This window comes from Malania oleifera, chromosome 4 (genome assembly GCF_029873635.1).
Source record: "Malania oleifera isolate guangnan ecotype guangnan chromosome 4, ASM2987363v1, whole genome shotgun sequence".
Classification (NCBI taxonomy): domain Eukaryota; kingdom Viridiplantae; phylum Streptophyta; class Magnoliopsida; order Santalales; family Ximeniaceae; genus Malania; species Malania oleifera.
In genome coordinates, this window is record NC_080420.1 from 32,492,650 (window position 1) to 32,518,088 (window position 25,439).

The 25,439-nt window shown below is 36.3% G+C and overlaps 2 protein-coding genes across 2 annotated transcripts; one reads left to right on the forward strand and one right to left on the reverse strand.

Annotated features, from left to right (window-relative positions):
• Nucleotides 1-3,049: 3,049 nt before the first annotated feature.
• On the reverse strand, nt 3,050-3,496 carry LOC131153751 (uncharacterized). Its single transcript, XM_058106195.1, has one exon. The coding sequence runs from the start codon at nt 3,494-3,496 to the stop codon at nt 3,050-3,052; it is 447 nt and encodes a 148-aa protein (XP_057962178.1).
• Nucleotides 3,497-19,458: 15,962 nt separating this feature from the next.
• On the forward strand, nt 19,459-20,436 carry LOC131153268 (GCN5-related N-acetyltransferase 1, chloroplastic). The gene has a single exon (XM_058105465.1). It carries the CDS (start codon nt 19,691-19,693, stop codon nt 20,252-20,254), a length of 564 nt encoding a protein of 187 aa, XP_057961448.1. The 5' UTR covers nt 19,459-19,690; the 3' UTR covers nt 20,255-20,436.
• Nucleotides 20,437-25,439: the final 5,003 nt, after the last annotated feature.

The window sequence follows — 25,439 nt, forward strand, 5'->3', positions numbered from 1 at the left end:
TTGGCTAAAGGGTGGGCATGTGCTTTGTTCTATAGTTTTGAATACTTTCTCTAATGTCAATGACTTTTGTCTCTAGTTTTTCATGAGTCATAGTCTCATCTCTAGGCCAATAAGGTGCTTCAAGGAGTTTGAGTTTTATACCATGGTCATCTAAATAAATTCCCTCAATCTAAGGAGATCTTAAAACAATATGAGTTGTGCTTGAATAGTGATGGAAGTTGCTCCATGCCAATATAGTATGCTCATTTTAAGCTAAAAAAATCCTTATGAGCTTTTCCATTGGCTGAAATTGTTCTGAAGGAACCACAAGGTGCCCTAGATAGGCTTGCATATGCAATTGATTTGGATGGCTTGATGACTCAAAATAGGAAAAGACCAAGGTATACTTATTTTCTTCTTCAAGAGCTCAATCATTTTGAGTGTTTAGATAAGAAGATAACTGAGTCTTGACTAGGTGTTCTAGTTTTCACAATGATACCAAACCATTAATGCAAATTTTGGTTGGTTACATCTAAACGTGAAGGTCATAGTTCAAATCATACAAGATCTTGCCCTGACTAGATTTCGTCGGTATGAAAGCCTTGTGCATTAGGTACTAGATTTTTATATGAGATTTTATTTATTTTTAATAAGTCTTTTAAACAAAGAACATGATGGTATCAAGAGTCCAAATGCCAAATAATAATTTGATATTTACGTTAGAAAAAGGGTTATGAAAATTGAAAGGATAATGTGAAGGATGGACCTAGCTTTTCTTTGAGTTGTGCTTCCTTTAAATAGAGGTGAAATTTTATTTTAAAAAATTATGGGTGATTTTTCCCTTGAGTGGTCTTTTTAAAATAGAAGAGGTGTGTCACCAATTGTATCAAGCTCTTTAGTGTGACAATATTTTTATCTTTCAAAAAACACCTTATCCTCACTTCACATGATGAATTTAGAAACCTTCACATCAATATTAAAAATTTAATGAATCCATACTAAAAATGTCAAAAAGAATAAATATAAACACTACATAATCTTATTATAGAAATTAAAATGACAAGAAGTTAAGCGTAATTATATAAAATTTTAAGGGTTTTTCATGTGAATCAAATTTCAAAATATTTCAAAACATATTTTTTTTAATACCACCACTATAGTTTAATTGGAGAAACTCACTAAGTCACAACAAGAAAGTCACACTTACAATAATATTTAAAATAGTATTGCTATACAAACTCATTTCTAAACTTAAAAAAAAAAATTTATGTCACTTGACATTATATCATGCATTGACAATTCTCTAAAACTAATTTGTTTCTTAAAAAAAATAATAACACATGTGATATAACATATCAAGCACAAAAACGTCATACTAAGAACAAGAATGAATTTAAATAGAAAACAATTAATTGTACCATCAAGGTCACATCGTTGTAGCAAGTGTTGCAATGTCTCGAAAGAGAGTCCGAAATGGCAAGGGTTAATACTAATATTGATGGTTCGATGAGGTTGCTACTAACCTATTATTTTCTTAGGTGAGTTTAGTTCACCTAATTACTACTCGTTATTTAGTCTTTAGACTAATCCTAATGTCAAAGAACTAGTAGTCTCGGTCTACTTTTAACAAAGTTGAGATCGAGAGTACAATAATGTGAGGAGAAGGTATTAGCAACTCTGTAATGCTCTAAACCTATCAAGTGGGGCCCAAGGTGTTATGTGTTCCATTCACCTATCTCTGATACCATAAATATTATCCAAGCAATGGAATATATTTAAACATCCTCAAATAAAATATCAGAGTACTATATTACATGACCAAAAAGGAATTTCCATCTGTCTATATTATATAACCAGAATTTTAAAACAACATAAACTTAAAGACTTTAAGTTCTTACAAACACTCACACTACACTACGCTAACCAACCCTACTCTGAGCTCGCTAAGCTCGATCACGTGAAGGTCTTGAAAAATGAGTTGTATAATGGGGTGAGACACTTCTCAATAAGGATAGAATAAATCATTACCAATGTGTGTGGCTAACATGAGTTTTAGTGTATACAAAATATACTCGTTTATTAATTAACAGCAACTATAAGAACACTCATAAATTGTACTCGCACATACATCATTAATCATAACACAGAAGTCTATTTACACGTATAATACGTAATACCATAACACATCCATAATCACAATACATTTCATTCACATCCATACAGGATACTGCACAAATACTCCACTTCCCATGGTTCTCAGGGCATCCATCCTCATCGTTCCCTCTACGTACTAAGCATCCCTCCCCATCGTTCTCAACACGTACTTCACAACAAATAGCTGTTACACTTTCACAATGACCTATCCGTGATAAATCAGTAAAACGACCTCCTCATTCATTACCAACGTTTTACCTCTTTTATATAAATGACAATATAACGATCTCCTCATATCCTGCCAACGTTATATCGCGATTTATATCAGAGACAATATAACAAACTCCTCATGCCTACCAATGTTATATTGTGAAATGCACGAATAACCACACAAACAAAGCATCCAAACATATCAATTCATTTACCACAGTATTCACAACCAGATCATTATGAAGAATTAATCTCATGCTACACAATTTGAATGTTGTACAATTACTTAATAACTTGGCCGGAGATATCATTCCATATTATACTCAATATACTTTAATGAAAACCAGGGTATGATCAAGAGTGGGTGTGTTGTTCGGCAGTCCACGACAATCTCGGGCTATATGCTTGTACTTGCCGCACCGATAGCACACAAGACTCCTACCCCGGTACTCTCTCCAATGCCTCTAATTACATCTGGCACAATGAGGGTGCGATGAATCACCCCGATGGCCTCGATCATCCTTATATGGCCTTTGGCCCATAGTATCACTGTCTCCCCTCCATTAACCTTGTCTGGCATCTGTATGGAAGTTGGGAGGCATGGGTCTCTTCCTATGATATAACATCTTTGCACCTCTATGCAAGCTCATCTCTGCTATGATGGCTTTATCCACCAGCTTCGAGAAATTTTGTACCTGCTAGACTATCACCTGCTCGTGGATGCTCTGTTTAGGCCCCTCTCAAACCTTTGCGCCTTTCTATATTCATCTAGGACCATGTAGGGGGCGAAGCGAGACAGTTCCACAAACCTAGTAGCGTACTGTTGAATAACGAGGTGCCCATGGGTCAGGTTAAGAAATTCCTCTGCCTTTGCATCCGTGGTGGTGGCGGGAAAATACCGGTCATAGAAGACCTCCTTGAAATGATTCCAGGTCATAACTACGGGTACTGGCCGCATCTCCTCTAACAGCTTAACCGCTAGCCACCACCGCTCGGCCTCTCCTGTCAGCTTGAAGGTGGCGAAGAGAACCTTTTGCTTCTTAGTGCAACTCAACACTATCAACATCTTCTCCATCTCCTGCACCCAATTCTTAACCATGATTGGGTCAGCACCACCCGCAAAAGTAGTGGGTTTCAAGTGAGTAAATTCCATCCTTTTTTTCCTTTTTTTATTTTACTATATCTTTTATTTTATTTTATTTTTCTTTTTGAAGGGATCTTGGTTCCCCCGGCTCCTACCTCCCTTTTTGTTTCTTGGGATGTAACTTTATATTAATCTTCATGTAATTACCCTAATGTGGGGAGCTGATCCTTTAACGGTGTATTCAAGAAATAAAGTTTTACAGGCTTGACAAGGTTGGCAAAGGGTTTCTTATTTCATTTCCTATTTTGGTACTAGAAAGATGGTCTACCATCCTTTTGGCGATAACCATTTCCTAAAATGAATTTCCAATATTGAATTTTTTATAAACTGACTTTAAGAAAAAAATTGGTTTAAAATTAAGGTTCAAGTGGGTTTTCAAGTGGTAAAGTCAATGCTCTATTTAATCCTTTTGATTATACAAATCGACCAAAGATGGTCACCTATCATTCAATCAAAACACTATCATTACACCCATGAGACATTGACCACATTTACAAGATTAAAAAATCTAGAAACCTTACTCATTGATCTTTTCGAAAGGTACACATTACATTACGCGTAATACTTTTTTGCAACATCTAAATTTCTAGGGTTTGACAGGTCATCTCCATCCATATAGGCTAACAGTAGTGCTCCTCCTAAGAATGCATTCTTTACAACATAAGACCTTTCATAATTTGGATTCCATTTCTTATGGGGATCATTATGGATTGGAAAAATCTTCTACAAGACAAGTTCTCCTTCTTGAAATTGTCGAGGACGCACTATACCCAAATTGACAATTAAAATGGGATCTTTACTAGGCACCATATGTTTTCCCTCAACATTCTTAATATTTCATAGGGTAGGTCCACCTCTTCTTTTTTTATGCTTTTGCCTCATTGATTGGATTCTTAAAGCTGATTATCAGCTCCGAGTCTTTCGTACTGGTAAAACTATTTCCTGTATCTTTGCATGAAGCATAAGATAAACAATACAAAATTTGACAAAAGTGACAGGTAAATGATGATGTAAAGAGATAAGATAGATGTATTGAAATGCATTTTATAATATTCAAATTCAAAATGATCCAAATAAAAAGAGTTTATGGGGCACCACCCTTTTATGAAAAGACAAGAATGATGGAATTTATAAACATTTTAGGATTACATTGATCCTGCCACCACTGGGTACTTAAACACATGTTAGTTATTAAATTCAATATATGTTGAGATGGGGTAGACCTAATTTCCCACCGTCTATTTTGTGATAGGTCAATTCACCATTGAAATTGACAATCGATTAATCTTCGAACCCAACATGAAATTCTAGCAATTGAGCATCCGTTAAGTTCTATACAAATTCTCGAAACATACCATATTCTTACACTGAAAAGACAGGTCTTTCTTGACAACAACAACAACAATAACAATGTGATCATATGTTGATCCTGGGGAGATTCTCTACAAGTCCATTGGAGTAAATTGTTGGTTTGGCCAACTTAGGCACCATCCCAAAATCAGGGTAAATCGATTATTTGGGTATTTTCAGTTTTATTAGGCTTATTTGAGTTTAAATTTTGAGTAATATAGGAATATACTAGAATTTTGTGAAATAAATTAGGATATTATATCTTCAGGACTAGGGTATTTTTGGGACCCTACAGACATGGGTTGGGGACCCGAGTGAATATATCTAGGAGCTCGAGTAAATTATAATTTAGAAAATTACGAGTATGTAGGTTCGGAGAAATATAGTTGATTTATTGGAAATATGTATATATATATATATATATATATATATATATGTATTATTTCAGGATTTTGGGGATAGTACGCCGTGAGCATGAGGATAAAGTTGGAGGCGAGCCTCACAGCCAGTTAGGTAAAGGAAATATGCTATGCTAGTAAATTCAAAAATATTATCAGTAAATTATAGTATTTTGTTTATTAAGGTACAGAGTATAAATTATACAATTTTACAGATTTCAGAATATGAGTTTTATTAATTGTGTGACCTAAGTAGATATTAGTTAAGTACAAAATTTATATAATTTTTCAGAATATCATGATTTACAATGTATATATAGATAGATATATTTTACAGATAGATATTTACCAAACATATATTTTACAAATATTATATAGACAAGTATTTTACAGTATTTACAGAATGTCATGCTTTCCAAAACCATAACACTCAGACATTACAGATTATTCAGTTAGATATGACAGTCAGATATTACAATTATTACAATTAGATATTACCGTTATTTTAGTCAGATGTTATAGTATTTTCAGATTAGATTTACAATGTTATGGTTATTTTAGAAACATGATGAAAATAGTAGGATATCTATAGAAATAGTATATATAGTATCAAACCCTAATGAATTAAGTTATGTTCAATTAGCAGAGCATAGTACCGTAGCTAGTATAGATCAGAGTACAACCACAAATCTTAAATAGTGTGTGGATGGTTTCTGTCAACCGTGCCTGGAGTGACAGTAGACTCCCCAGAAGACCAGGTTGAGGTGGCCAGTTTGACGAGGTAGTTACCAGTTCTGAGCCTAGGAGAAGTTGCAATTTGGTTGGATTGAGGATTGGTAGAGTACAGTTGACTTACCTGGTAGGCCAACCAGGATTAAGCCCTGCCTACGGGCCACACAATCCTATCATGAGGGGGTAAATCATGACATATAGTTTTTCAGGGTAAACTCCTCAGCTATGTATATGTAGATAGATTTACAAAGCATCAGCAAATATAATATGATATTAGAAGTATGAAAAAGTGTAAAATTCAGATATTATAGTTGTACTTTAAACTATGATAGATGTAGATTATACTGTATATTAAATTACCAGCTTTTACAGTTTCAGATATTATCAGTATAGTATTTATGAAACTCAGTCGCTACACACTAATAATAGCATATTTCTTCTTACTGAGGATTGTCTCATCCCAGTGGTTTAACATTTTTCAGGTGATCCAGCTAGGCAAGCAGATCAGACTCACAGATAGAGAGATCTTTGTACTGCCCTGTTTATAGGGTAAGTGTATTTAGGAGATTGTATTTTGAGTAAATGATATTAAGGTGATGTGTAAATATATATGCATGGTTTGGAAACACTGAATTCTGGTATTGTAAATATGGGTGTATGACTTTATGTTTTTCGCTGCATAGGTGTGTCAGTTTGTGTACAGGGATACCTCAGTGCTCATATGGGGCATGAGATGTTATAGTAGGTATTATAGGGGTAACAGAGTAATATATATTTTATTAAAAAAATGGATTAATTTTTGGGGTGTTACATTTTGGTATCAGAGCCTAGGTTGCTCGGTTCTGTAGACTCTAGAGTACAGCGAAAATCAATACTAGAATATAAGAATGGAATTTTAAGAAGAGTGGAACAAGGTATCAGAGAATTAATGTTGGGGAATTAGGATGAGAATTTAGGGTTCTATTATGCAGTGTGAAGGTAGAGTTTCGAGGTGGTGTCTATGTTTTTCTTAGGATGACGATTTCAGGAAAACTGTAGTAAACTACCATCGAATTCTATTTCCATATGGTAGGCCCAGACCTTAAATTAGTGATAGGAAGTAAGGGGTATTTTAGTTAGTACAGCATTGTAAGATTCAAATTCTTAGAATAATTTGGTAACAATACAGGATGGACCTAGGAGGTAGTAGTGCACACGTTAGTGGCGACGACGGAGCAGGGCCTTCTAGTGTAGAAGGTGAGGATTCAGATGTTGTGTTACGCAATGTGGCTCAGCAGGTCATGGCTGAGATTTCCTAGAGCTCCAAAGAGCAGGGAGGTCCATCTACAGCTCAGGGGTGCACGATAGAAAAATTTACGAAAATGAACCCACCAGCATTTTCAGGAACGACTGATCCTGTAGTTGTAGAGAATTTGATGCAAGAGATAGAGAAATTTTGACGGTACTTCACTGCACTGATGAGCAGAGGGTCCTCTATGCCACGTATAAGCTGACATGGGAGACCGAGAGATGGTGGATGACTACTAGATTACTGGAGGAGCAGAGATCCATTCCAGTACCGATGACCTGGGCCCGATTCAGGGACATGTTCTTTGACAGATACTATCCTGCCTCAATCAGAGAGACTAAAGTACAGGAATTTCTGAGCTTATCCCAAGGATCGATGATCCAGCAGTACGCGACGAAATTCATTGAGTTGTCGCACTTCTGCCCTTATATTGTCCCAAATGAAGCTAAGAAGGCTAGGATGTTTGAGAGGAGTTTGAGGAAGGATGTTTATAAACAGGTGGCAGTTCTTAAGATACAGGACTTCTCGGAGTTAGTAGATAGGGCCATGGTAGTAGAGGAGAGTGAGCCGGCAGATGTGGGAGTACCGAACCAGAGGAAAAGGCCCACGCCTCCGAGTTTTCAGACTGGGCCTAGTCAAGGTCCATGGAGAGGAGGTAGAGCTGGTGAGGGTCAAAGACAGATGACAGGACACAGTGGGTATTAGGGTGGGTAGACTTATCCCATCTGCCCCAGGTGTGATCGGAGACATCCGAGCGAGTGCCGATTGGGTGAGAATGTTTGTTACTAATGTGGGAGACCTAACCATACGGCTCAATCTTGTTGGGGACCATCAAACTATGCACGAGCTTCCAGACCATTTTGGGGTGGTTACTAGGCGCCCCGTGGAGGTCAGCAAAGGAACACAACACCGACAAGGGTTTATGCTTTGAGATCGGGAGACGTCGAGGCTACTGGAGATGTTGTTACAGATATACTTACTTTTTTACCATATAAAGTTGTTGTTTTATTTGTTACAGGTGTCACCCATTCCTTTGTATTAGCAGGGTAAGTTAAAGTAACTGGGGTAAAGACACAGTTATTAGATGTTGAGTTGTTTGTACTCACGCCAACGAGATCTATGGTGAGGTGTACGAAGGTACTTCAGAACTTTCCAGCAAGCATTCAAGAGAAAGTACTACCAGCTGATCTCGTGATACAAGATATGCAGGGGTTTGATGTGATACTAGGTATGGATTGGCTGGCAGCTAATTGCGCCAGCATAGATTGCCATAAAAAAGAAGTGATTTTCAAACCCCCGGGGAACAAGAATACAAATTTGTTGGTTCACATGTGCATGCTTCGCCACAGCTAGTTTCAGCTACTTAGGTGAGGAGAGCGCTATAGGGTGGTTAGCAGAGGTATGTTGCTTACATAAAGGAATTGCCAAAAGAAAAGCTAAAACAGGCTGATATTTCAGTAATTAGAGAATTTCCAAATGATTTTCCAAAAGAATTGTCTGGCTTACTACCAGACTGAGAGATTGAATTTACCGTGGATCTACTACCAAGGTTGGCACCATTATCTAAAGCACCATATTGTATGGCTCCAGCCGAATTGAAGAAATTGAAAGATCAGTTATGGGAGTTGCTGGATAAAGGATTTATTAGGCCCAGTGTGTCGTTGTGGGGGGCCCAAGTCCTATTCATGAAAAAGAAAGATGGGACAATGAGGATGTGCATATATTATAGGGAGATAAACAAATTGACGATCAAAAAATAAATATCCTCTTTCCAAGATTGACAACTTATTTGATCAGCTTCAGGGGACCTAGGTTTACTCTAAAATTTACTTGCAGTTGGGTTACCATCAAGTAAAAGTTAGAGCTGAGGACATTTCGAAAACAGCATTCCAAACTAGATAGGCATTACAAATTTTTGGTGATGTTGTTTGGGTTAACTAATGTACCAGCAATATTTATAGATTTAATGAATCGAGTGTTCCATCAATACCTGGACCAGTTTGTTGTGGTTTTCATTGATGATATACTGGTCTACTCGAAGAGTTTGAAGGAGCACGAGCGTCATCTGAGGCTGGTGTTGCAGATATTGAGAGAAAGAAAACTGTACGCAAAATTCAAGAAATGTAAATTCTGCTTAAGATAGGTTACTTTCCTCGGGCATGTGATCTCCGAGGATGGTATATCGGTTGACCCGCGTAAGATAGAAGCAGTGGTGAGTTGGGTAAGGCCAGGAAATGTCTAGGAGGTCAGGAATTTTCTGGGTTTGGTAGGCTATTACCAACGCTTCGTAGATGGTTTCTCCAAATTATCGAGTCCACTAACATGACTCACAAGAAAAAATGTGAAGTTTGATTAGACCGATGATTGTGAGCAGAGCTTCTAGGAGTTAAAGCAGTAGTTGGTTTCAGCACCGGTACTGGCTATTCCATCAGGGGAGGATGGATTTGTGATATACAGTGATGCATCTTTGAAAGGTCTTGGATGTGTGTTAATGCGGCATAGAAGAATCAGTGCCTATGCATCTAGACAACTTAAAGAATATGAAAATAATTACCCTATGCACGGCCTAGAGTTAGTCGTAATGGTGTATGCACTGAAGATCTGGAGACACTATCTTTATGGTCGGAGATGCGAGATTTTCACCGATCATAAAAGCTTAAAGTATTTCTTCACCCAGAAAAATTTGAATATGCGGCAGAGAAGATGGTTAGAGCTTATAAAAGACTATGATTGTGCTATTAGCCACCACCCAGGAAAAGCAAATGTGGTGGCTGATGCACTGAGCAAGAAAATGGCAGGAGCAGTGGTGTCAACAGTGAAGGTTCAGCATCCTATTCAGATGGATTTGGAGAGGTTAGGCGTGGAACTGATAGAGGTGATCAGCAGGCATTTATTGCCAACCTGGTGTTACAACCTACATTGCAAGAAAGGATAAAAGCTACCTAGAGAACTGATCCAGAGTTAGCAAAGTTGATAGAGAAAGTGCAAGACGGGCATGAGGAGGAGTTCAGTATATCATATGACGGAGCCTTGCAGTTTCGTACCAGATTATGTGTTTCTACAGATGATGTGATCAGGAGGATTATCTTAAAGGAGGCATACAAATCTCTATATACCGTGCATCCAAGTAGTACTAAAATGTATCGAGATCTATAAAGAAGGAGATTACTGAATTTGTAAAGCAGTGCTTGATGTGCCAACAGATAAAGGTTGAGCACCAGAGACCCGCAGGGCAGTTGCAGCCACTCTACATTCCTGAGTGGAAGTGGGATCGTGTCTCCATGGATTTTGTGACAGGGCTACCACCAGCACGATAGGGACAAAACGTTATTTGGGTGGTCATAGATCGATTGACGAAGACCTCTCATTTTATCCCTATTGAAGTTAACTATACTATGGACATGCTAGTAGAGTTGTACATTCAGGAGATAATTCGCTCCCATGGAGTGCCGGTATCCATAGTCTCTAGTCGTGACTCCCGATTTACGTCACGATTTTGGAAGAGTTTTCAGGAGGCCTGGGGTCACAGTTAGCATTCAACACAACTTTTCATCCTCAGACTCATGGGTAGACCGGGAGGACGATTCAAACACTTAAGGATATGCTACGAGCTTGTGTGCTAGATTTTAGGGGTAGCTGGACCAAGTATCTACTTCTAGTTGAGTTTGCATATAATAATAGCTATCAAGTTAGCATCGACATGGCACCATACGAGGCGTTATATGGTAGGAGGTGCCGTTCTCCACTGTACTGGATGAAGTGGGTGAGAGGTGAGTTCTGGGACTCGAATTGGTATAGTAGGTACACAATAAAGTCCGACTAATTAAAGACAGAATTAGTGCAGCTCAGAGTCGGCAGAAAAACTATGTAGATACTCGCCGCAGGGAGTTAGAGTTTGACGTGGGAGATCGGGTATTTTTTAGGGTAGCTCCATTGAGAGGAGTTATGAGATTTGAAAAGAAAGGTAAGCTGAGCCCTAGGTACATTGACCCATTTGAAATACTTGAGAGAGTGGGATCAGTTGCTTATAGGCTAGCTCTACCACCAGCCCTATTTAGAATTCATGACGTATTTCATGTTTCCATGTTGAGGAAATACATCTCAGACCCTTCCCATGTGATCAGTTATGTAGAGGTAGAGCTTAGAGATTCATTAGCATATGAGGAAGCACCAAAGCAAATCTTAGACAGAAAGGAACAGGAATTGCATACTAAGAAAATTCAATTAGTGAAAGTCCTGTAGAAGAATCATGCCACAGAAGAAGCTTCGTGGGAGCTTGAAGAGGAAATCGGATAGAAATACCCACACCTATTTAGTAGGATATAATAATAGTCAGTATTATTCGAAATAATAGCAGTTTTATTTTAGTTGGTAGAGAGTTAAGAATGTATAGTTGTATTTTAGATTATAGGGTAGGTGGTGTTTTGGTTTTGGGAGAATTTTATTTTATAAGTATATTTGTAATCTTCTAGAACCCTGAATGTAATCACAGTATTCATCCACCATAAGTGAGGGTAAGTAATAAAATAAGTAGCCCATTTTCCTCAAAGGATGGTGTTCAATACAGACAGTAAATTTCGAGAACGAAATTTTATAAGGAGTGGATAATGTAGTAACCCGGATAATTATGGTAATTAAATAATAAAGAAAGAATTTTACCGAGGGGCCGTTTTCGGGGCTTGAAACTTGTTGATGAGGGTTAGGTGCTTGTCGAAGAACTTCATTCTTGAACTCATCGACGAGGTAACGTGGCTCGTCGACAAGACCACATGACAAAATGTCTATAAGTAGCAGAAAATCAGGATTCAGCGAGAGAAAATTATTTTTCCTCATTCCTCTCTCTCTCTCTCTCTCTCTCTCCTCTGCTACTCGGTTCCTCTCACTTCTCTCTACATTTCTCGCTCCATCTCTCCTCGTTTTGACGATCCAAAGTCGCCACGTTGATCCTGGGAAGATTCTCTACAAGTCTACTAGAGTAAATTTTTAGCCAACTTGGGCACCATCCCAAAATTAGGGTAAGTAGATTATTTAGGTATTTTCAATTTTATTAGGCTTATTTGAGTTTAAATTTTGAGTAATATAGGAATATACTGGAGTTTTGTGAAATAAATTAGGATATTATATTTTTAGGACTAGGGTGTTTTTGGGACCCGACAGACATGGGTTGGGGACCCCAGTGAATATATTCTAGGAGCCTAGGTAAATTATAATTCAGAAAATTACGAGTATGTAGGTTTGGAGAAATATAGCTGATTTATTGGAAATATGTATATATATATATATATATATATATATATATATATATATATGTGTGTGTGTGTGTGTGTGTGTGTATTATTTCAGGATTTTGGGGATAGTATGCTGTGAGCGTGAGGATAAAGTTGGAGGCGAGCCTCCCAGCTAATTAGGTAAGGGAAATATGCTGTGCTAGTAAATTTAGAAATATTATCAGTAAATTATAGTATTTTGTTTATTAAGGTACATGGTATAAATTATACAGTTTTACATATTTCAGAACATGAGTTTTATTAATTGCGTGGCCTAAGTAGATATTAGTTAAGTACATAATTTATATAATTTTTCAGAATATCATGATTTATAATGTATATATAGACAGATATATTTATAGAGAGATATTTACCAGACATATATTTTACAAATATTATACAGGCATATATTTTACAATATTTATAGAATGTCATGCTTTCCAAAACCATAACGCTCAGACATTACAGATTATTCAGTCAGATATTACAGTTATTACAGTCAGATATTACAATTATTTTAGTCAGATGTTATAGTATTTTCAGATCAGATTTATAGTATTTTGATTATTTTGGAAACATGATGAAAACAGTAGGATATCTATAGAAATAGTATATATAGTATCAGACTCTTATGAATCAAGTTATGTTCAATTAGCAGAGCACAGTACCGTAGCTAGTATAGATCAGTGTGCAACCACATATCTTAGATAGTGTGTGGATGGTTTCCATCAACCGTGCCTGGTGTGATCGCAGAATCCCTAGAATACTGGGTTGAGGTGGCCGGTTTGATGAGGTAATTACCTGTTCTGAGCCTAGGAGAGGTTGCAGTTTGGCCGAAATGAGGATTGGTAGAGTATAGTTAACTTACCTGATAGGCCAACCAGGATTAAATCCCGCCTATGGACCGCACAACCCTGTCATGAGGGGTTAAATCATGACGTACATTTTTTCAAGGTAAACTCTTCGGCTATGTATGTTAAAGATTTACAAAACATCAACATATATAGTATGATACTAGAAGTATGAAAAAATAGAAAATTCGGATATTACTATTGTACTTTAAACTATGATAGATGTAGATTATACTGTATATTTAATTACCAGCTTTTACAGTTTTAGATATTGCCAGTATAGTATTACAAAACTCAGTCGCCATACATTAGTAATAGCATATTTCCTCTTATTGAGCATTATCTCATCCCAGTGGTTTAACATTTTTCAAGTGATCCAACTGGGCGAGCAGATCAGGCTCGCAGATAGAGAGATCTTTTGTACTACCCTGTTTATAGGGTAAGTCTATTTAGGGAATTGTATTTTTGAGTAGATAATATTGAGGTGATGTGTAAATATGTATGCATGGTTTGGAGACACTGAATTCTAGTATTGTAAATATGGGTGTATGACTTTATGTTTTCTGTTGCATAGGTGTGTTAGTTTGTGTATAGGGATACCTCAGTACTCATCTGGGGCCTGAGATGTTATAACATGTATTATAGGGGTAACAGAGTAATATATATTTTGAAAAAAAGATGGAGTAATTTTTGGGGCGTTACAAGCTGACCTTTCATCAATTGTAGGAGCAATTTTGCATAAGTCATCATGATGATCGGAATTTATATTTTCCTTGTCTCCCTTGGAACCCTTCTATCTGAAGGTTGAACATTTTGCTACTTGGAATTTCATAATGAGTCCAAAGAAATCATTTGTGGTCGCGTAGTTTGTTGGACTACACTATTTATTGTGGGGTTGTATACTGTGTTGTTAATAGTCCATCTGGCATTATTTTATCTATAAGAGCAACCTTGTATTGCTTGTACTTCCTCGTCCTTCCTTTTACTCATTCCTTTCTTTGCATCCCAATGCTCAGTGCTAGAGTTTTCCATCCTTCCCATCTTGAATGCCCCTTCGATTCTTTCCCTATTAGTTATCAAGTTCGCAAAACTTTGACAAGTGTTTTTAACAAGATGTCCAAAATATAGATTTTTGAGGATGTTAAAAAATAAAGAAATCACTTTATCCTTGACCGAAGGGTGCATCTCTGCTGTTGTTTCCCTCCATTGATAGGCATACCCCTTTACTCATTTGTCTTCTACTCCATGTTTTGTAAGGCCAGCTTGTTAGGATCTATTTCAATTACATGCCTATGCTAAGCAATGAAGGCATAAGCCAAATCTTTCCAAGTGTGAATCTTTGTATGGTCTAGCTGGATGTACCATATCATGGTTGCTCTGATTAAGCTATTTTGGAAGTAGTGAATAAGCAATTTATCATCATTTGAATGAGTGGCTGTTTTTTAGTAATACATTTTCAAATGGGAAATTAGACACTTTGGACCCATTGAACTTTTCGAAATCTAAGACTTTAAACTTTGGTGGTAAAACCACATTGGGCACTAGGCATAAGTCAAATGTGTTTATTGATCCAAGCACGTTTGTGCCTTCTATTACTCACAAGCTTTCTTCTACTACCTCATATTTATGATTCAACTTAGATCTAGGGGCTCATTCTCAACCAGTTTCTTTAGCTATGCCCTTTTATTTATTATTGGGAATTATGATCAGTAGTGACTGCATATTTTCATTCCCAACTTGTCTGAACCTTGAAGCTGAATGCAACCCTAATGCTACTGGTACAAATGGGTGTGAACTCAAGCCTTGGCCCATCGTCATATTCATCGGTTGCGAGGGAGGGTTTTCATTGACTAGTGTGAGCTCTAGTGGAAATAAAGGATCATCCTTAGCTACTAGATTTGGTGGCTATACAACTTTCTCCTTATTCATGGAAACAAGCATTTCCATTAACTTGTTTATATGATCTTTGATTTTTTGGGCATCTTGACTAACTTCTTTATGACTTTGCTCAAGTTCCAATGTTCAACTTTCTAGATTTTTCCCTATATTTTGACACTTCTTCGAGTAGTATATGGATGCAAGGAAGCTACTTTGCTCTACTCAATGTTAAAAATCCAAAATTCCAATTGAACTCAGTTGTCTACTTGGCACTGTAACCTTGACCCACTGATTCTCTAGGCAACTAGATAATGTGAATAGGGTTCCATTGGAAATGCTTATGATGGAAATGTATGTATAACTATGCATTAATTCTAATGAATGCAATGCAACCTAAAAACCCTAATTTGCCAAAATCCTTAGTGAAACCCCAACACACATTAAATATTTTCATTTCACCATAAGGTTTGAGAAAAGTACAAAGATGGATACAAAAATAAAGTTCATTCATTTTTTTTTTTTTTTTTTTTTGTGCAACTAATTTCATTATAGCAGTAAAAAAACGACCCTGTATGCTTAATGGAAACATCCAAACCAACTTAACTCTTGGTGTACACCATGTATAATTTATGCAATTTCAAGATCGAACTGCCGGGGATACACTTCGTGCTTAACCTACTTCATTTTATTAGTCATAACTCTCACTCTGTTAGTGGCTCCCTGAGCTTGAAGGGTCATTTCAAATGTTTGAAGATCTAGTGCCAGAAACTCGACCTCCCAATATCTTGCTTTTTGTATATAAGACACTACTTCTTGATATTTGGTTTGCAACTGTTTATACTCAATGTCTCAACTATGTAGTCAGGCTTCAAGTTCCTGTAGGGCTTGGGATTTCTTCTCATTTTCAGTTTCAAAGGTTTTCAGTAATTCCTTGTTCAGCTCGACTTCTGTTTGTTCCTTTCTTTCTTAAAGCTACCATTTCTTCCTTAGCTTGTAGGTATATTTATTTTTTTATGTTTAATATTTTGTTGGCACCTGAGGATTATCCCGTACTCCTTTAGAGAGTTTGATCGAGTGTCAAATTTAATCTGAGTTGGCAACACCACATCAACTCCCTTAATTAAATTGTCTCCATGTTGACTTTGCTAGACTTCTGAATATTGTTGCATTTCTATTTCCTCTTCCTTGTACACTGCTACCGAGCCAACCATGGTGTAGTTTGGGGCTAATCCATATTTTTAGCAAAGTGGTGTGCATGCCTAAAATAAATGCAACAAAATGTTGCAAAATATTAAAAATGTAAACAGTACAAAGAATGGGAAGGAAATTTAACAAGATTATTAATCCCAACCGACACAACAAAGTAAGAGACTGTGTGGTAACCCCAGGATTAATAACATCATTTTATCCTTAAAATAGTACCCTCAAAATAATATACAACAAAAGAATGGATGAAGTATGCGAAGAAGGACGAAGCTCCTATCCCAACCTAGGTGGATTCATTAATTACGAGTTTTCTCTAAGACTTTATCCTATGAAACAAAAAACTGGGGTTAAGTGTGGTTCATGTTCTATTACTATCAATAATAGGTCTTTAGAATGTCTCCTATCCTTTCCCAATGGGTTTGGACAAAGTACAAACTAAGTAAAGTGATTCACGCGCCCTTTAAAACTTATGCCTCATTGGAGCTAATGCTACTACACCTCTATCTAACCTTAAAAAGATAAAGCTCGAGTATAAAGCTTGTGAAAGTGTGCATGCAAACAGAAGGTTAAAAACCTAAACCCACATTCCAACACATTATCACACCCTGTATACACATGTTTATTCATTCACAACATATATTTGAAACATAAAAACAAAAATCAAATCATGCATCAACAATTATTCATATATATATATGTATATATATATATATATATATGAGTAAAATCATAAGGACCATCAAATACAAATTTGGGATAATTCATAATAAATTAATGAATTGACTCTCTAAGTGTCCTTAGTGGAGTTTCCAAGCTGTCATAACGTTTCAGAGAAGGGTTCAGAATGACGAGGGGTAATATTAATATTGATGGTTCGATAGAGTAGCCACTAACTTGTTATTTTCTTAGGTGCGGTTACTTCACCTAATTAGTACTCATTTATTGGTTTTTAAACTATTCCTAAGGCTAAGAAACTAGTAGTCTTGGTCTATTTTACCAAACTGAGATCGAGAGTATAGTTACACGAGAGGAAGACATTAGCACCCCCTACACACTCATTCAATGAACGGTACTTAATTAACTATGAATTAACTCAAATTAAATCAAATGGTCCTTAATCAACTTCAAAACAATCTACTAACTATTGAAATTTCAAAATAGGATATAAAATCAAGTGTGATTTAGGAATGTCTAATAAAACCTCTTAAGAAAGGGATCTTCTTATATAAACATGCTCAGAACTATTATAAGTGAGGTTTGAAATACCTCTTTATCCTTTATTTTATCATCGTTATGCACACATGCACATGCACACATAGCATGACATATACAAATATAAAATGATCAAGCAAATGTACCAAATTTAAGCAAAAATAATTTCCAAAACATTCTCCAAGTTCCATTTTTCTTTTTCAAAAATTTTCTAGAATTTTTCAAGATTTTTTTTTAACAATTTTCTACGATTTTAAAGGAATTTTATCCAATTTATTTAGTTTTGGTATTCTTATTGTTTCATTTTTTTGATCCCTTGAGTAAAAAAATGACTCAAATAATTTTCATCTATTTTTTAATGATTTTTTTTTTACTATTTTTCCCAAATTTTTGGATTTAAAAAAATTTTAAATAAAATAATATTAAATTAAAAAAATCAAAGCGGCTCAAGGGGTTAAACCAACTTAACCGGTTTGAACTAGGTCAATGGATCAACATGAGTTGACCCGGGTCAGGCAAGAGGAAGGTGGGGAATCGCTTGGGGTTGGCACGTGTTAGTCACACACGATGACACTTGGCAGCAACTGGGCAATTTTTTTTTTTTTTTTTTTCGAAATCAGGATATGACAGGAGATGATGGGCACAAGGTGTTGGAAATGGATTGCTGACGTGATAGTGATCCGACTATCTAGAGAAAATACAATTTGGACGACTAGGATCGTGCCATGTCATCCTCTAAACGTGCGGTCCTGGTGACGCCCGCCATGTGTCACCGTCCGTATAGTGACATGTGTCCTACTTAATTTTTTTTTTGAGAATTTTATATATATTTCTATTTTTCTAAGTTTATGGATTCGAGTCTATTCGAAAAAATTTTAGAATCTTTGTTGTTGATTTTCAAACTTTGGGGCTCTGTTTGGGGAATTGAAAATTTTAATTTTGAGACTTAAGGATTTTATTTCGAGGTTTTGGGCATAAACCTTTAAAGGACCTATTAATTACAATGTTAAACCCTTAAATAACCGTTCTTATCTCAAAAAATTTCTAGTTAGTTTGATTCTGAAGCTTACTCAATCATGCATTTTACAACTCACTTCTAATTGAACATTCATAACAAATCATGCATTAAAATGAGACCGAAAAAAAAAAAAATGTGATACCTACCTTCTAAGTCTCTTTTTGCTCTTGCTTTGTTGCCTAAGTCTAACTCTTCTTTTCTTTAATCTCCTTACTCTGTCTTTTTTTCTCTGCAGCTTTCATGCTGTTTCATCTGTTCTTCCTCTCGACAAAGTCTTCCTTTCAATTTCTCTATCTCACTTTTAGCCTCTCTTTTTCTTGGTATCAATTTTTCCTTGTTTTCTCTCAATTTCTTTAAGAAACACTATTTATAGAGGGAAGATAACCAATCAATTTTTATTGACCAATCAATTTAAAACAATCGATTGATTTACATTTATAATTTTATAACTAACTAAAAATTTTCTCTTTTTTATGCGTACAAGTCACCTTGAAATTATTTTTTTTTCTTTTTTATTCATATATATATATATATATAATTTTATTTAATTTTTTTTATTGTACTAAAAAAGATTTAATATTTTACTATATAAAATCTCAAACAAAATAAGATGTCTTAGAAATAATAAAGGAGAGAGGGGTCCAGCTATTATTGCATGAACCCATATGATCCCGAACTCATATTAAATATCATTAATTTGACTGTTTACGAAAGATTTGAACCCCCGCCCTAATGAAGTTTAGGCACCCACCAATCCAGCCAATCAGGTGAAGCCACCCAACTCCATTTCCCAGCAGCCTATGGCAGCCACAACCTCACATCAAACCCACCTTTCATTTCCCCCCACCCCAAACAAAAAAAAAAAAACCATTAAAATAACTTCTAAAGCTATACAGATAAACCTCTTTCCTCCTCATCCTCCTCCTCCTCCTCCTCCTTCTTCTTCTTCTTCTTCTTCCATTCAAATTCCAGTTTTCCAAACGGACCAGAAAAAGGCAAAATAATGCTTCTACGTGGCACCATCTCCGCTCCTCCTCTCCCTCCATCGCTACGCCTGAGAGCACCGAATCACCACCCTCCAAACCTCACCGTCATCAACAAGTTCTCAATAACCGACGATGAGCTCCAGTCTCGAGGATTCAATCTCCGCCGTTCGATCTCCGACCTCAACCTGGCCCACCTCAACTCCGTGTTCGTGGCCGTCGGATTTCCGAAGCGGGACCCGGAGAAGATCCGGGTGGCGCTGGAGCACACCGACACCCTCCTGTGGGTCGAGTACAGCAAGACCCGGAAGCCCGTCGCGTTTGCTAGGGCGACGGGTGACGGCGTCTTCAACGCCATCATATGGGATGTGGTCGTTGACCCCTCCTTCCAAGGGATTGGCCTGGGGAAGGCCGTGATGGAGAGGATGGTGAACGAACTGTTACGGAAGGGCATCACCAACATTGCTCTGTATTCGGAGCCCCGGGTCCTCGGGTTCTACAGGCCTCTCGGCTTTGTTGCGGACCCGGACGGGATCCGAGGAATGGTCTACTCCAGAAAACAGAAGAAGAAAAAATATTTTTGAGGGATTTTTATTTTTATTTTCGCTTTTAAATTTGAACTCTCATGTTATTTTTTTTTTTTCCATGGTAACTAGCTAATTTATTAGCATTAGCATGCTACTTTTTTTATATGAAATTGTAATCTTAAAATTTTAATTTGTATAAATTTAATTAAAATTTAATATAATATAAATTATAATTTAAATTTATACGTCCAAATTTATATTTTCAATTACAATTTGATGATAGTCAATCTAGGAGTAATTAATAGGTCAACTTGAATATGCTAGTTGTAGACATATTTTAATTGGTTTATGTTAAGAAATTTAATAGAATTATAATAAAAATAAATAAACTCAAAACAAATATGATTCGCAATAATGCTAAAATATAGGTATCAAGTTCTCTTTAAGGAGATTTAAATCATTTGCAGTCTTTTTGATTTATCATATTTATATAGGTTTTCTTTTTTTTTTTTTTTTTTTTTATTTCTTTTTTTTATTATTTTTTTTTATAACAAAACTCCAATTGACCTGTCTCTCTTTAAATACAACAGTTCAATTTGAATCATATGACTTTTTCCATTTCTGTACAAAATAGAAAAGTTCAAAACTCTACAAAAGAATACATTCCTTTGGTTATCAAATTTTTTAGACTGAATGATGATGAAAATGATGTGAAGAGGTTGGTGTATCGAAATTATGTTATATAGAATTAAGACTGTAGGGGTCTATTAATAGGCCCAGTAAATCTTTCGTTACCCATGCACCTAAAAAAAAGAGAGGATGTTTGTAAAATAAATTAGATACATATCCAAAATCAAGGTACACTCACATAAATGACTTATGGATTAATGATATACATGAATGAAAAATTCATCTAAATGTAGATATAAATTTCTCAATTCAAGGTACATGTCTTATCCCACGATACATTCACTCCACATATAAATTAATAGTATTAAAATATTAAAAATACACTAATAATTCCCCCTTATTTTAATATAATGAATACAACATGTATGTAGAAAGTTTAACAACCATAGAAAGATAATTATGCATAATGAAGGTGCTGCATTGAAGCTTCACTTAGTGAACTATCTTACTCAGACAGAGTAGGTGTATAAGTTGGGTCTAAGACTTTGAACAATGATTACTTAAGGAAAATAAAGTAGCACTGCTTACACATAATAATTTAAATGTTGGCATGAATTTTAAAAGCCAACATATTTTGGCCTTGTGCTAATTCCAGTTTCCTGAGTATATTTGAGAATAAGCCTAATTCTCATAGAAAGTGGCTCCACTAATTCTCGTTATAGGATAAATGCACTTAAACCATAAGATTAAGTTTAAAAATTATACATTTCTTGCGACCGCCATATGATTCGTTCTTTTCGTTGAACCTAATTATAGGATCGTTGGTCCTTGGGTTGGGTATCCTCATACGAGGTTCATGATTCTATATGCTTCAACATTATCCCCCTTATATTTCCAAACCCTTTCTTTTTTCAGGACTAGTAAAGGATTGTAAGGCTTTAGTATATCTTACTAATTCACATAATGATGTCATACTTAAATATGATCTCATAAGACGTGTTTCCTTTTTCTAGATTCTAGATTTACTATATAATAATAATTCACTCTACTAATTGCAATAGTGCTATCACAATTAATTAGGATATGTTGGTATTGTTTTTTTTTTTTTTGCCAAAATGAAATTTCATATAATATATCTCTCAACCAACTTGCTTCCTCACCAACTGATGCTAAAGTATTTACCTCACCTTCCACAGTTGAGCTAACAATTATTTTTATTCTTTAGATTCGACGAATAGTAACACCACCTAAAGTAAAAATAAACCAGTAGTGGAAAGGAAATCATTGACAAAGTATTTTGATAGGTTCACAAAAAACCTTTCAAATACTAAAAGTACTTGGTTAAAACTAAGCAATAATTTGTTGTTGTATAAACTAATTATTTCATTATTACGTTTCAAGAGCAATCCCAATCTTTCTACTGACAGTTTAGAAGATCTACTAAGTACTCCTATGCATACGCCAATGGCAGGTTCTAGTTAAACAATTACATATTAAGCTATCAATTTAATGCTACTACATTCCTTTTGGATTTCTCGCTTCATTTTCACTCTTATTGGAAAATTAGTGATTTACTAAAATCAAACGGAGTAGCAAATATCCTACATTATCGTAACCGTTTTCTTCTTAAATTCTTAATGTAATGCAATGATCAAGGAACTTATACATAAGATGATCTGAGATTTTCATGTCTATAATAACATTAACCTCGCTTAAATATTTTATCTCAAAATGCTTTTTGAGCATTTTATTTATTTATTTATGACATGCAAATTTGAACCAAAAATTAACAAGTCATCCACATATAGGCTAACATGAGAGCCTTCCATTCTTTTCCAAATTTTTTCTTAGACCTTAATTGAAGTTTTTTAAGAAAATGGTCATTAGGCAAAGTATTGTGTTCAGAAGAATTTGAACTTACCTTATTTGAGTTCATTTCTTTGTGCGTATTCACCACCATCCACAAGAAATTGAACTTACCTTGTTTGAGTTCATTTCTTGATGCTTGATCACTTTCGATCTCTTGAAGTGAATTCCTTTAAACTGAAAAAGCTTGTTGAGATATCCAATATTTTCATTAGACTTTTTAACTATAGGCTCCATATATTAAATTTCCTTAAAATTGTTAGGAAATTTAATAGACTATAAAAAAAATTCAAAAACAATACAAATCGAGTCACAATAAAGGTGAAACATAGATATTTGCAAATTTTAAAGTATTCAAGCCTTTGTGATTTTTTCAACTTAGCCCACAAACTGGTGTAGCAGAACTCCAATTGATTTGTCTCTCCTAGGATACAACAATCCAATTTAAATCATATGACTCTCTCTAATTCTGCACAAAACAGCAGAGTCCAAATCTCTACAAAAGAACACCTTTCTTCAGTTATCAAACTCTCTAAACTCAAATGATGTTGAAAATAATGTGAAGAGGGTGATGTGTTGAAATTATGTTGTGTATAAATTATGCTACGTAGAGCAAGATTATAGGGGTCAATTTATAGGCAAACTAAACCTTTCGTTACCTATACACCTAATAAATAAGATATATCTAAAATAAATTAGACACATACCCAAAATCAAGATACAGATACATAAATGACTTATTGATTCATGAGATATATGAATTAAAAACTCATTTAAATGTAGATACATTTCTTAATCCAAGATATATGCCTTCTCCCAAGATATATTAACTCCATGTAGGACAACCCCATTTGTTTGAGTCGGATCTAATAAAATCTATTTCTGCTACAATTCTTGGTACAATAAAAAAGGTTAGCAACCTACAAGAAACTAAAAATAATAAAACTACCCAAAAATAAAACTTCTCGTGGGCCAACTCTTTATGCTTATTCTTGCATACATCACAAGAGAAATTTAATTAGCAATTAGGCTCCAAAACCAACCCCCACCATAACCACACGGTCCATCCATTTGTTTTCCCTTCAATGCTCAATCACGTAGTAACTTGCAATTCAAAATAAAAAAATCAACAATTTATTCAAATTCAATTGCTCGATCCGTAGTAAAAGCAATCACCACTTCCCTCCTCCCCCCCCCCCCCTCCCTTTGTTTTCCCTTGCTTGAGCAACGCCCGTCGCCTGAGTTTGCGAGATTACAAACGATGGGGCAAGGTTCTGCCAAGTGAGGCCCGGAAAGAAGCCAAAAAATCATCAAAGAAAGAGGCGAGTTAGGAGTTGAGAAGCCGCCAAAGCGAGACAGAACACCCTAGGCTCGAATTCCACCGAAGTGACAGCTTTGCTACTACGCCAGTACTGGAGAGTGACCTTAAGTCTTTATCGTTACTCTGATCTCCTTTGCTCTTTTTTGGTTTTTTGTATTTAGTCGTTTCTTCTTAATTTCATATTTGTCTGTATTGTGGTTGAGGTAATGGGTCCTTTTAATTAAAGTGGGTTTGATCAAGCAAATGTTACCAACATATGTGAGACAATTCAGTTGCGCGCCATGGATTATGTGTAAACCAGCTCATGCCTCTACTCCTCCCCCCCCTCCTTCCGTATAGGATTCAACCTGTTATTCAGTTTGCCAAAATGACATTGATTTATTGTGAAACCACTTACCCCCTGGCCCCACTATGATGGATTTGAGTCTGTGATATTAATTTCTCCCTTTTCAATCTTTTTATCAAAAAATCTTAAGCATTAAAATCATTCTCTACCTAAACCCAAAATGAAAGCCCCACAATCACGAGAACCCCAATCTGTCTTTTTATTTACATCTCCTCGACATGTTCTCTGAATGATCCAAAATATCCCATTTGATCCTAAACATGTAGATGGGAAGCTGCTTTCTCCTCAACCTCAACATAACAAAAAGTTGCCGGTCAACTTGGCCCGGAAAAACCCCAACACAATCTAGATCGAAGGGACTAGATCAATGGACCCCAATCCGAGACCCCAGTCCACACACCACGATCTATGAAACACGGACTGCCCGGGGGGGGACCTATGTGTAGTTTGATCTAGGTCCCATGTCAACATGACCCTTGAACCCAACGCCAACGCTCATTTGTCCTCATCTAGCACAGTCAATCACCCCAATATCTCATAGCCCAATAAGCCCACCTCCCCGTAAGCCCAACCCCCCCCCTTCAACCCACATCCCTACACTCACCTCCCCCCCTTTCCATCCCGCTCATTACTCCATTCCCACAGGACTCCTGAACCTACTGGGTTGGCTCTAACTCCACCTAAGTTGGATTCCATTGAAACCATGTTCCCAAGTTACATTAATCCTGCCCCGCCTCAAACCCCCAACATGCCTCCATCCCCTCACACTCCGACCTTGCTCCATTTATCTCGCTCCCTCGCTTGGCCTCCCTTCTTTTTTAAAACCCCCCTTTCTTCCTTCTTTCCCCTTTTCTACCCCCTGTCCCCCTCTCCCCCCCCTTCGGCCCCTTCCCCCCCTCCCATCCCCTCTTGCGTCTTGTTCTGGGCCCCCCCCCACTTCCCCCCCTCCCCTCCCTCCCTCCACCTCCCCTTCCGTGCGTCCCTTTTTTCATAGACTCTACTAGCCGTCCATATTGGTACCATTCACGACCACCGGGTTTTGTTGGATCTGTCCCGTTCTTACGGTGATAATTGGTTCT

What these genes read in the sequence shown, in the direction of transcription:
- LOC131153751 (XM_058106195.1), bottom strand. Translation starts at nt 3,496, where the DNA reads ATGGAATTTACTCACTTGAAACCCACTACTTTTGCGGGTGGTGCTGAC.
- LOC131153268 (XM_058105465.1), top strand. Translation starts at nt 19,691, where the DNA reads ATGCTTCTACGTGGCACCATCTCCGCTCCTCCTCTCCCTCCATCGCTA.